The 14,420-nt window shown below is 32.9% G+C and overlaps 1 protein-coding gene across 2 annotated transcripts; it reads left to right on the top strand.

Moving 5' to 3' along the window:
• Positions 1–3,775: 3,775 nt before the first annotated feature.
• On the top strand, positions 3,776–6,652 carry LOC140814116 (NAC domain-containing protein 92-like). Of its 2 annotated transcripts, none has more exons than XM_073172994.1 (3): positions 3,776–4,471; positions 5,206–5,477; positions 5,915–6,652. In XM_073172994.1, the coding sequence occupies exons 1-3, from the start codon at positions 4,300–4,302 to the stop codon at positions 6,437–6,439; spliced, it is 969 nt and encodes a 322-aa protein (XP_073029095.1). In that variant the 5' UTR covers positions 3,776–4,299; the 3' UTR covers positions 6,440–6,652. The 2 variants fall into 2 exon arrangements, with proteins under 2 accessions (XP_073029095.1, XP_073029094.1); XM_073172993.1 differs by having other exon boundaries at positions 3,780–4,471; positions 5,912–6,652.
• Positions 6,653–14,420: the final 7,768 nt, after the last annotated feature.

Below are 14,420 nucleotides of genomic sequence, written 5' to 3'. Positions count from 1 at the left end.
TCAATACACCACTCGAATCAAATCTGTTCTGCTCAATACTTAACTTAATTCAATATCGATGGCATAACGGTATAATATCAATATACCCAACCATACTATATCAATCAGATATTAATTCTAATATCTCCTACTCAATAACAACTCAATTCCGATATCAACTCGAGTCCAAAACTACTCCGAAAATCATAACAATTCCATATTGAGTCCGTTTCTTAATCTGACTTCGATTCTATGATGTCTACTATATCAAGAACAACATATATGAGTTCCATTCAATTCTGACAATATCATAATTTCAAAGCATGTCAAAACGTAGTAAAACTTACGTCCAGTTGTAGCCTACGTTGCTAGGAACTCGATACCGAAGTCGGATTCAAAATCAGACGGACGGATTTCTCGCAAAAGACGTAAGGATTTTCTCCTTTCTTCTTCAGACCCTTTTTCAGATTATCTAATGCTTTTTCGAAGGATTCGTGCATATATATATACTCGTGCATGCAAGCTAAGAGGTGTCACCATTTTTCGCACAACACGTCGCACCGCGGGTGCGGTAGGTGTAAGACCGCGGGTGCGCTCATGCGTCGACAATCTTATCCATCTTGCAATTGCACGACCGCGGGTGCGGTACATGTCGAGACCGCGGGTGCGGTACTGCACCGCGGGGGCGGTCCCTGTTAACACCGCGGGTGCGGTCTGGCATGCTCATATCTTTCATAATTTTATTTCTGAATACATTTCTCGGTGTCCCGATTAATCCCGTCATAATCACATGAAATGATAAATCAATCATCGTTAATTGCAGTGATTAATTCTTGGGCATTACAATGGTATATGTGTAATAATTTTATTTTTAACTTAATATATTTTATTTTATTAGTTTGGTTGAGTCATTTGCTATGTTTCAGAGTTTGTCATGCTGATTCAATGAAATATTACTTAATTAATCTCATACTCTAAGGAATCACGGACGACAAATTTGGAAACAATTTTTATGTTTGTGGAATAATAAATGTAACAACCAAATTATTAAAATTTGAATCATGCACTGAAGTGGTGATTCCATACAGATTCTTTATATATAAACCAAGTTTGAGTTATTTATGAAGTCGATCCGATATTGATAGGGTCTTTCTAATAAGAAACATATTTAAACTCCTTTTTTTAATAAATATATATATATATTTTTCATGTTCCCAGTTCTTCTATCCAAGGACATTGGCCATTCGGAGTTTGCTACCTTAGTCAAACTTCTCATTCCATACTCCAACACAATATTTCTACAACTCTTCTGGAAGCAAACTGCAGATATTAAACCCTAGCAATTCCCTTTCTAGATTCAATTTAATCATCTTTCTTGACAAGGGCTTGCCAACTAAAACACGATATGCTCGCGAACTATATCGACTTAGTCGTCGTTAATTAACAATAAACATTACAACAAATCATCTCATGACACAAAATATCAACGTCACACCTAAAAATGTGTTCATGAAGCTGTTGAGATGCATACCAATAATTAATTTCGCATTCAACTTTTTAACCAAACTGGCAAGAAATCTTTTTTGTTTAATATATATTCAAGATATATATATGTAACTGGATGATTTAATCTCCAAATTGTTTCGATGAACTTGTCTACATATTGGTTTGAACACATTACATATCGTTGATAAAATCTTTACCGGCTCCTCGTTGGATCGCCCCAATGACGTCGTATGTAGGGAATTAATTTTTTTTTGCTATCTTGTTTGTTCTAGTCCTGCTTTTCAAAATGCATGGCTGGTAATCATGTTCACATTGGAGGGAGAAAATATATATATATATATATATATATATATATATATATATATATATATATATATATATATATATATATATCCACCAGGAAAAAGACCAAAATTTGAAAAATAATTTAAAATAAAATGAAGTGTAGAACAAGTAGTCTAATCATATCTGCAGCCATATAATTGATTAGAAAAATAATCTTATTATTAATAACCTAATTTAGTTTGAAATAACTATCTTGAAAGTAGCAGGAACTTGATTGTGAGATAGATTTGAGATATATATGATGTATAATTAGTTGTATGAAAACTATTAGGTTCTATGTTAAATTTTTCTTACAAAAAAGTTTTGTTTCATATAATTTATGTCGTACTAGAAATAAATTTCTGGGTTCGCTCCTGTCTAAATTTGATAGTCGTTTACGCGGAAGACGACACACTGAATAGCATCATATGCAACAGTAGAGGTGACACTAATGGAAAATTGATTGATACTCCTTCGTGAAATTAATAGATAATTTGAAGTGAATGACAAGTTAAACACAGATAGAGATGGATGGTGACTCTTGCATAGACTGTTCTTACAACATCGGTCTATTATAAACCCTAATTTAATTGTTGCAAGAAAATAACGACTCCGCTTTAAGCATGGAAACGTTTTAAAAAAAACAAACGACGGATCCATTGAAAAAATATATATCAAGATCTTGTTGATATTGTAATATCAACACGAAATGTCGATATATAAAAAGAATTAGTTATTTAACATATATGAAATAAGATAATGCCTCAGCTATTTTAATGTCGTTCTTGGTTTAATTTCATTCATCGATCTTTATCGTGTGATTAACTTTACGTAGTTGTGTGTCGGGTGATTAGCAGAAACTCTCAAGTTTTGCTTATAATGAGTACTCACAAGCTAGTTTGAATGGTTCAGAAAATTATGCTATTTGTTCGAAAATAAAATAATCACACTCTCATAATTATTAATAAAATCGCGCGACTACTTTGGATTGAATCATTTGAAATTATCGACAAATTCATTTATTTTCAGTTACGTTTAATAGCATTTCAAATCCACTCGATAAAAATCATAGACTCTCAGACTAGATGCTTTGTTTTCAAGGAAATTAACAAATTACAGAATAATGTTTCAAGATGCATGTCCATACTTATATTGAAAAATTATAAAATTCATCATGTAAGTTGACATGTTTTTGTTTTGGCCATATAAGTTATCAAAGTTAATTTGGTCTTATTTAGTCCAATAACCCTGGTATGCTGTTGGTGTCAGATATATCGTGATATTGTACATTACTGATATGACATTAGATATTGCTAATACAACATCGGATATTGCTATGTTTATGACACTAAACACTTCGATAAAAATGAGTAAAAATGAGATCAAAGTCCAAATTATTGGATTAAAGACCAAAGTATGTTTACCTACAAGACCAAAATTGAAAATATAATACTTTATGGAACACCATTTTGTAATTTTTCCATATTTATTCTACAATATGTTTGTCTATTAACAATTTTCCATATTTATATATTTCAATGTCGAAAATTTACCTCCTTCCTTAACTTGAAGTGATATGTGACACTACACATATGAACACCACTTTGACGTTAGGTCAGCACCACATAAAAAATAGCCATTTTTTTAAAAAAAAACAACAAAGATAGTGAAGTGATATTGAAACTCGATAAAATATAGGACCAAAATCACAAAAAGATAAATATATAAGGCTAAAATCACGACCACTTTTAACAGAAAAATGGCAAGATAACACGAGAAATTTGCAAATGAACCCAACACAAAACCTAATGATAAAATTCATAGTTTTAATGACATTTATAGTACCTTTACAAACGTTAATAGATCATAATTTTATAAATTAAGGGCATAAGTGTCATCTTATAGTCCAATTATTTGTTAAATTAGTAGCCTAATCAAATGGGGTACCAAGCAATGGTCAAGGAGTACATATCGTGTCCAATAAAATCAAAGTTAGGTGAGAGCTTCAAAGTTACACTTTTTATTTCTCACATTTATAATCAAATTCTTCTTCTTCTTCACCTCATACAAGCTAAACAAATCTTAGAGTAATTAGCATATTCCCTCGTGTTATTCTATGTGTTTCCATATAATATTATTCATCATATATAATGAATTTACATGAAAACCTTCATGCAAGTTAAGAAATATTTATTGTTCTAGCTATTTGCTTGCACCACAATTTAATAAATCAACCATCCCAAAACCCTAGTGAAAAGCCAATTTATAAATCTCTATGCTTCTTGTTTTTATGACCCTTTTTCTCCCCCTCAATTCTTGTATCATTTAAGGGGGCATAACTGAATGAAAGGAATTTTTCTACAGAAAAAGTTTGAAATCTTCTCATTTTTCTAACACAATTTTGGCTTCGTAATTAGGGTTTTCTCGATCCATCTCAAATAACATTTATTGGGAGTATTAGGTTAGGAAAGACTAGATCAAGGAAAGAGAATGGAAGGAGGAGAAGCTAAACTGGATAAGCTGCCCCCAGGGTTTCGATTTCATCCGACCGATGAAGAGCTAATCACGTATTATCTGATTAACAAAATTTCAGATGCAAATTTCACAGAAAGAGCTATTGGAGACGTCGATCTTAACAAGTGCGAGCCATGGGACCTTCCAGGTACTAATTTCTCTTTTAGCTAAAAAAATCTTTCCTACTTTATTTGTAGTCAAGAGCTGTTTGAAAACAAGCATAAATTTCCTTTTCAAACATGTCTAGGGTTTATGGTCACAGATTTAGGGATTGCGAAAATATATACTAGCAATCTACGTGCTCGAATCGTCCACATGGATAGATTTTTTAAATCTAACCAATTGTTTTTATGATTCTTTAGTGATTATGATTAAAAATTAAGCGTAGCTATAAATTCATGAGTTTAAATAAGGTTAGATTAACATGATGAGACTTTGAGAATTTGGAAATGAAATGAGTAACAAATATATTAAAATGGGATTTTATGGTAATTTTTATTAACAACGGGAGATTAATGTATTATTATATTGTTTATTCACTTAAAATTACCAAAAGTATTTTCTCTTGGGGGCTTCATGTGTTATAATATAGTATTATGTATTATATTCACCTTCATGGTGACAGTGTTAAATATGATTTTTGAAATTTTCTTTCTGAAACATTTCTTGAAATTTAATTAGCTATATTCAATTAATAACAAAAGTCTTTCAGAAATTAAAATTAATAGGTATTGCGAGATCATGTATATGAAGATCATTTGAACTCATTTGGGCGTAGTCTTGTATACACGGATACAGCACGCACGCACGAACCACGACGCATGAACATGATAGTTTCTTGATCATATGAATATGTTTTATATATCAATATATATAATGCAGCTAAGGCGAAAATGGGAGAAAAAGAGTGGTATTTCTTTAGCCTCAGGGACAGGAAATACCCAACGGGGGTGAGGACGAATCGAGCCACAAACACCGGATATTGGAAAACTACAGGAAAAGATAAAGAGATATACAACAGCAGCACCGCCGAGCAAGTTGGGATGAAGAAAACATTGGTGTTTTACAAAGGAAGAGCTCCCAGAGGAGAAAAATCCAATTGGGTTATGCACGAATATCGCATTCATTCTAAATCTGCCTATAGAACCAGCAAGGTATATACTTTCGCAATTCGCAGTGCACTTAGTTTATGTATGATATGTACTGAAAATTAAATGTTTGATTATTATTATATTATTGCTTTCCTTAATTATAATATATGATTTCTTTAACTTTTGTAAATTGATCAATGAAAATCCTTTCTGCCAAACATCTTATATATGCTTGATAAATTATTAAAGAAAAGGGTCAAGAAGCTTGTAATAAGTTTGAGTATAATCATCTTTGTTAGTGGCCATATTTTGATTTTATACCATGTTAACTTTTTTTTTATATTTTTTATTTTATACTTATGTTTAAGTATTATGTATGTAATTCAACATATTTTGACATTATTTTAAAGTTTTAGATGAATGGACAAACTAGCACAGATTATGTACTAAACTCTCATTTTCTAACATAGGGACACAATTCAATTTGATTTTTCCAGCAGGATGAATGGGTGGTTTGCAGAGTGTTTCAAAAGAGTATAGGTGGGAAAAAGTACCCTTCAAACCAGCCAAGGGGGGTCAACCCTTTCACCTACAATCTTGATCAAATACCTCAAAATCCCAATATTATTCACCACCCACAGATCATGCACCATGAAAACTTCCAGTTCCCCTCAAGAAACTACATGACTCCGGCAGAACTACAAGAAGTTCTCATGCGGGCAAGCGGTGTCGGTGGCAGTGGCTCTGGCCCAAGTAACAACATGATCAACATGCCAATAATCACGCCACAGATGAATTATGGCGGCGGCGGCGGTTGTTTCACTATATCAGGCCTGAACTTGAATCTTGGTGGGGGACCTGCCTCGGCACAGCCACCGTTGAGGCCAATGCCGCAACCTATGCTGCCGGGGATGAATAATCAGGATTTGGGTTCATCAATGATGAATGAGGGATATGGAGGAGAAAACAGATATATGGGTATGGAGAATTGTGGTGATTTAGAGAACTACTGGTCTGGTTACTGATGCCAGGACCAAAGGAGAGAATTTCAAGTTGGCTTGTGAAATTGGAGACAAATGTATCAAAAAAATAATTGCTTAGAAGGCAGTAATTTGGAATAGTTTATAGTGTTGTTTGTTTTGACTTGTTTGCATGTTGTTGGAGATTAAACCCTAGCTAGCTAGCTAGTTTTTTCAAAGTGTTTGGCAAGAATATATATGAAGTGTTCAAAAGGATCATTTCACTACATTTTTCTTGCTATTGTTTGAATGATCTCAAGTACTCCATGTAGACGCGTGCTTGCGTTGCTTCTTCGGATATTACCGTATATTAAAACTCAAAATATGCGAACTTACGGGACGAATCTGATTGATTAAAATTAATAAATATTTGGCGTATATATGTGCATGCTGCCAGGAGCGGAGCCAGAAATATGGCTCTGCCCGAGCTGGAATTTTGAACTCTAGTATCTTTTAATATTTTAAATTGATCTACCGGGCTAATATCGTATTATTCCAAAATTATACAAAATTTATATATACATTTTTTTAAAAAAATATTGGGCCTGCCCGGGTAAACAAGTACATACCTCCGCATGCCTCCGCATGCTGCAGGGAGAACTTAAAAAATCTATATCTACGAGTTCTAATTAATCTCATTTTGAGTGAAGCGTGCACGCACGCATATAAATAATTTCTCAACTATATATACGTAAACATATCTTTTAGCCCATATTTAATAAATATATGCAAGATAAGGCAAAATGGGGGAGAAAAGATTGGTGTGTCTTCAGCCTCTGGGACAGAAAAAAGCCGACGGCGGTGAGAATAAATCGAGCCACCAACACCGGATACTGTAAAATCACATAGGGATAATAGTCAAAATGGTTATGTAATTTTATCCATTTTATATTTTGGTTCTACAAATATTCAATTTTGGGTTTTGATCATGTAAGTTAGATTATGTTTTGGTTTTTAGTTTTTTTTTCGTTGAGTGCTGACGTGACGTTGAATACGTTTGCATTTCCCGGTGCCATGTCATTTTTCAGTGCCAGGTCAGCAATCCATGATAAAAGATTAAAAACCAAAACATAACATATAAATTTACATGACCAAAACTCAAAATTTAATATTTACAAAACCAAAGCATTGGTGTTGTACAATTACAAGCTCCTACATGAGAGAAATCCAATTGGGATATGCGAATATCGTAGGCACTCTATATGTGAAACCTATATATTAGTGAAAAATATTTAATATGAAGTACTCGAATTTAATTGTATGTGTGTGTGTGTATATATATATTGAAAAATATTTAATATGAATTACTCGAATTTAATATATATATATATATATATATATATATATATATATATATATATATATATATATATATCGGGCTTTTCGGACAAGCCCTTTGACGATTTGGGCCTGAATGAATCTCATATATAACCCGTAACGAAACCGGCCCATTTCACTCCACTCCAACAGAGTTCACCGGGTTTTTTTTTAAAAAATAATATATTTTTAAAACATATTTATTAAAATATTACAAATTCTAAAACTTTGTAAAAATATTACAAACCGGAACTTCAAGTTCCAGATTCTATGTTTTTTTTTTAAAAAAAAAACATTAGACACGCTGTCCCGGTCAGAATCCGGGACAAGACTCAGAATCCGGGACAGCGTGTCACAGATTCAATAAATCCGTGCCACAATTTCATGCCTATAAATTGCACCGGGGTTTTGACGAATTCATCCCATCCTTCGCTCAAGTTTTCGGTTTCGGCATTCGTTTTGAGCAGAAATTCTTTGTAATTTTTGAGCAGAAATTTTTTTTGATAGTTTTTTGTCGCATATCAGAATTTGAGGAAATTTCACTGAGTCTCAATAATTCAGAATTTGAGAGAATTGCTCCGAGTCTAAGTCGAATCTCTGTTTTTTCTTTCTACATTGAATTTTTTTGTGTATTATTTCTGATAATGTTTGTAATTTATTGCAGATGTTAAACTTCGGTAGCTGATATAATTACCAATTCCGTAATATCACATTTGAAAAGGTAATTTTAATAATTTCTTATATATTAATTTTATTATTTATGTTATATTACTGTAATTATATTTTTTCGATTGCATTATATTACTTTTATAATTTAGTTATATTTTATATTTTAAATATTAATTTTTTATTTTTTGTTAGAAATTGTGATTAAATATATGTACGGCCAATGTCTTTGTAATATATTATTATGTGAAATAAATAATAATTTTGTGATTGTGATTGTGATTGTGATTGAATAAAATTCTTTGATTTATTAATTTTACGTACTATTTAAATTTTTTTAAAAAAAAATTTAAGCTATTACTGGAATTTTACCTTTGGTTCTTGAAATTTGAGGTTTTATGAAATCCTCAACATTACCAATTAATAATTGTATTTTAGATGTTGTGTTTTATAAGTTTAATTTTTTAAAAATAATATAAAAATTCTCATAATTAACATAAAGTATATAATAATAATAATAATAATAATAATAATAATAATAATAATAATAATCCATGTAATTATTCTGTAGAAAAGAGTTGTAAACAAAGAGAATTTAATTAAATATATAGATAAAACGTCAAAATGCATTTTGGGTGTGTTACGTGGCTTCGAGCGAGATTAAGTTAATATTAGAGATTTTTTAACTGTTTAACGTGTTAATTATAATAATCTAATAAAATAAAGATAAGAAGCCTACTTTGTAGGCATTACATGTATTTACCTATTTTTTTTTAAAAAAATAATAAGATTAATGACTTTTTATATTTATTTCAAAGTTGCATATCTTGACAGTACATATATTAAATTATCAATAATAATAATAATAATAATAATAATAATAATAATTTTATTTTTCATTGATAGATTTTGAATTAATTTACTTATAAATTTTTTTTTGTAAGTAAATTAAATTTTAATGTAACATAAATTTTATATGTAGTAAAAAAATTTTAAAAAATATAAATTTATCTTGTAAATTTTTCATTTCTTTTTTAATATTAATTTTATTTCTTTTTAATTTATTTATATTTTTAATTGTTAAAATTGTTAATTTGGAAAATTAATACATTTGAAAATTTTAATTACACATGTTTAAAAATCTTAATTTTTAATTTAAGGCATAATTTTTTTTATTATTATAAAAATAAACATTTGTATTAATAAATATAAAATTTAATTAAATTGATTTGAAAATATATATTTTAATAATAATAATAATCATCATCATGTAAGTGATTCTTGAAATTTATCATATATTATAAACTATATATTTTAATATATGTGTAAGAAACTCATAATTAAATTTTGTTATGATTGTATAAATTTTGTGATTGTTTTTGGTGCAGACATGGATACTGTTAGAGCCTTACTTTACGTAGGTGGCTATGTCATTATTGAAGATGGTAGGGTGAGATATAGTATCCCCGCAACAAGGCCCATTAAAATCTCTCGTTCTATTACATTTTCTCAATTGGTGAATTATGTCCATCGCAAGCTTGAGATCGGCCCATCAAAATTCTGCATCAAGTTGTCCACGAAATAGTGTTATAGCTCGTTGGCTCGTTACACTGAAGAGCATGTCTATATCACGGATGATGATAGTCTACAATTTATGTTTGAGTTGCCGACACTGGATTGTATGTACTTGTATGTTGATTCATCGCCAGTGTTACAGAACATAAATGATTACGATTTTGATGCAGTCATGCCAGTAATAACGCAAGGTTTGGGAACAGTAGGTTTGAATAAAGCGGGACCTTCTATGTATCACGTCGATGAACAATCAGCTCATACATACTCTGGGATCGACACTGGTCCTTGGGATCACCATATCACGGCTCACATTGAAGAAGACTATGCATGGGGGATGAATACAACACGAGAATTGGATTATACTTCAATGGGTTGGGATCATCATATCACGGGTGCATCAGAAGTTGATGTTGCATGGGGTTCTAGTAGGACAGGCCAATTGGATTTAAATTCATGGGCTGATGAGGAAAATACCACAAATGTCAGACATTTTGATAGTTTTACTATGGATGCAAATATTCCCACCCGAATTACAGAACACATGCCTGAGCAATATGATTTATTTGGGGACAGTTCGCATCATGTCATGAATAGCGATGATGATTTGTATGCTACATCAAGTGAAGGAAAAGATGATCATCATGTTGACACTGCAAATGAAGGGACATCGGCGCGTGTGTTAATGTCTGAAGCAACAATGACAGAGAACATTCCTATTGCACCGGAGCAACATTTACGTGAAATTCCTCAATTTTTCAATGAAGTCTACGACGAACAAATTCCAGATTCATTTGGTATTCCTTCTGCATCACGAACAAACTTTTGCAATCATGAAAGGCCAGAGCTCGGTGTAAAAATGGTATTTAAGAGCAAAAACGATTTAATAACTTCAGTGAAGGATTTTTCTGTTCGGGTTTTGAGACGTGAATATATTGTTGTCCAAAGTTCTATGACAATTTGGAATGTCAAATGCAAGAACTGGTCCGAAGGTGACAATTGTGGGTGGGGACTTCGAGCATCGCTGAGAAAAAGTTTAGGCTACTTCATGATCACGAAACATGGTGATGATCACACATACATGTCTACCCAAGTCGGTATAGATCACCACAACCTTGACGTAAACATGATAGCCAGTACACTTTTGGGAATTGTGCGTTGTGATCCTGCATACGAAATCAAATATGTGCGAGAAAGTATTAAAGAAAAATATGGGTATGATATATCGTATGTTAAGGCATGGTAGAGTTTGAAACGCGCGGTGGAGGTATTCTATGGCACATGGGAAAGCTCTGCAACTTTGCTTCCTAAATATTGGGAGCTTTGTCGAAGTACAACCCAGGAACTGTTGTAGAATGCAAGCATCTACCATCCACATAAAGTTTTGAACTTTGTGTTTTGGGCATTCAGACCATGTATAGATGGTATTCGACATTGTCGCAACGTAATCAGTGTAGACGGTACCCATATGTACACCAAATATAAGCACAAACTACTCATAGCAGTAACATTGGATGCCAACAACCAGGTTTTGCCGCTAGCATTTGCGCTTGTTGATGAAGAAAATTACGAGTCTTGGCATTGGTTCCTCGGTAATGTTGCATGACATGTTACCAGAGGGTGTAGTGGTGTGTGCCTTATATCTGATAGACATGCGGGTATAACAAGTGCAGTTCAAGATCTCCCTGACTTCAAGCCTCATCGTGGTGTTCATCATTTCTGTTTGAGGCATGTTTGCTCTAATTTCAACAGCAAGTTCAAAAACATTCATTTAAAAGACTTATGTTGGGAAGCAGGGATACAACACCAAGTAGTAAAATTTAATGCGACAATGGAGGCAATTAAAACAAAGAATACAGCAGCTTTCACGTATTTGTCAAACATTCGAAAAGAAAAATAGTCATTGGCTCATGATGGTGGATGGAGACTAGGGATAATGACGACGAACATGTCTGAGTGTACTAATGGTGTGTTGAAAGGGGTGCGACGTCTTCCAATAACTGCAATAGTGGAGATGACCTTACAGCGTTGCGTGCAATATTTCATTCAACGGTGAGCGCGAAGTGATAAGATGCTGGAAAAAAATCAACCATGGACCGACTATGCATACTCTTAATTCGATATGTGGTCAAAAAAGTCAATTGAACATCGAGTAGTAAGATTTGACCAAAGGGATAAAACAGCATCTGTCGCGACAGGAGGAAGACCGGGTTGCCAACATCACGTACAAGCTGTGAACATTTCTACGTGTGAATGCACATGTGGTAAATTCACAATATTTGGAATTCCTTGTTCACATGTTATATATGCAGCGAAATGATTTGGTTTGAATCCCGCACAGCTTGTACAACCATGGTTTACATTGAGCGAATACGTGAACACATACGATGGAAGATTCTACCTGATTCATGATGAACAATATTGGGATGAACCTACATTCCAATTACAACACAATGGTGTTCGTCGACAAAGGAGGGAGGCTGGTAGAGATCGCACGACACACATAAGAAACGAGATGGATCAGCCATCAACGAGGGAGAGACAACGTGGGAGGTAAAAGATCTACAATAACGTATTGTACCTTATTTTTAAACCATAACATGTAAAGTTATTAATGTAATTACAAAATTTTGTATTAAAATTTTGTATTTATTAATAATTCTTGTTCATTGCAGGTAGGTGCAGGTGAGAAGATCGAGTTATGGTGTCAAATAATTATGTTTGTGACATAGATTTTACAATTTAATCCGCGTATTGTTATGACAGTTCAGTGTTGTATTGTTATGTAGATTTTATAATATGTAGTTTGTTTACTTATGAGACTTGATTTAGCAATTACACTTATGTTTTTTCATTACTACAAAAATTCTATACGAATGTTTAAAAAATATGTTGCAGCAACAACTTGTAATTAAAATAAAAAAATTGAAAAACATACAACAATACTATGTAATTAATTGTGCATATCTAAATAAATAGTTAATGTCGATGGTAACGATGCCCTTCAGTGCCACACGGTGGTCTCCCGATTACTCTACGTCCACGGCCTAACATCTGTTCATCATCTCCATGAGTACTTGTTTGTGCTACAGATGTACTGGTATCGGCAATGTTCCCACCAACCTCATACCCTTCTGCATCAGAATATTGTGAAATTGTAAGATCCGATTTTTTTTTCACCCATGCAATTATAATTAGATTAAGATATTATATTCTTGAGATAATTGAGGAATTGTTAGGATTTTATTACTATATTTTTGGGTATCTATATTTTGAGGAGATATATTGGAATACCTTGGAAATACAATATTTAGTCATGCATATCATGCAAATTTCGAAATTTGTGGGAAATAATACAAGATTATGGAGGATATTGAGATCAAGAATAAATCTCCACTTAAGTAACTAGATTTCGAAATAAGGGCAAGAATATTAGAGTCAAAATGGAGAAGATTTGAAGCAATTTTAGGGATGATTGATCTACCATATTTAGCTCAACGCTCCTCACCTATAAATATCACATCAAAGCCTAGCATTCCTACACTATATTTTCGAAAAATCCCTTGCTGAAATCTCGAAAATTTCAGCATCTCCTAGCCGAAACTCTGCCCGAAAGTCGTCCAAGAATTTAAGCCGAAGTCCCGCCGAGTGAGGAGCAAGGATACGACTCACCTCCCGAAGCCAATCACCTACGTTTTTCGTAGCTAAAAACACTGTAAGTGGGCTGTTTTAAAGAATTAATTTCGATTATGCATTCTTTGTGTGTTTTTGAAAATACAGTCGAGTACATGTTCTTTTCTACTCCTTTTCTTGTGTCGAATTGCCATATTGTTTTAAGCACTGTGAGGAGTCGACTGTATATGGGTGGGAATCCCAACCATGACGTACCCTTACGCGGTGGGGGATATTACCGCTATACGGCCTCGCCCCCTTAGAGGAGTAAAAATTATGGACTGACGTCAGTAAACCATAGAAAGTTAGATAAATCACAGTGGCTGGTAAAATTTATGCATGTGTTATGAAGCACGTATGAAACTCATGATTTATGATTCGAATTTTATGCATGTTGTATTTATTGTGCTCGATATTTCCCCCACTTTCTGAGTATTCCCAAATACTCACCCCCTTACAACCCTTCCCAGATAAGTCCGAAGAACAGATTGAGGAGGAAGAATCCGAGCAGTTTTGGGGATGGTGAATGCTCAAGGAAATCGATTATGTTTAAGTTATTATTAATTAGATTTACGTTTCCGCATTAAAACTCTGTCGTCTTAATTATTTCAGTTTTGTAAAGACAATGTTATTTTTTTGAAATTATGATATATAAACTGGTTCGGTTTATACTGTGCTACGAAATGCTTGTTGTTTCAATTGTGTGATTGTTAACAACGCCGGTGTCAACTAACCCCGGTCTCGGGGCGTGACAGAAATG

Source organism: Primulina eburnea, chromosome 15 (genome assembly GCF_022965805.1).
Source record: "Primulina eburnea isolate SZY01 chromosome 15, ASM2296580v1, whole genome shotgun sequence".
Classification (NCBI taxonomy): Eukaryota; Viridiplantae; Streptophyta; class Magnoliopsida; order Lamiales; family Gesneriaceae; genus Primulina; species Primulina eburnea.
The sequence above is the reverse complement of the archived record's forward strand: the minus strand, read 5'-3'. Positions and strand labels throughout refer to the sequence as shown.

What these genes read in the sequence shown, in the direction of transcription:
- LOC140814116 (XM_073172993.1), top strand. Translation starts at nt 4,300, where the DNA reads ATGGAAGGAGGAGAAGCTAAACTGGATAAGCTGCCCCCAGGGTTTCGA. An exon ending in CGAGCCATGGGACCTTCCAG is followed by an intron (nt 4,472 to 5,205) that starts GTACTAATTTCT and finishes TATATAATGCAG; the next exon opens with CTAAGGCGAAAATGGGAGAA. An exon ending in CTGCCTATAGAACCAGCAAG is followed by an intron (nt 5,478 to 5,911) that starts GTATATACTTTC and finishes TGATTTTTCCAG; the next exon opens with CAGGATGAATGGGTGGTTTG.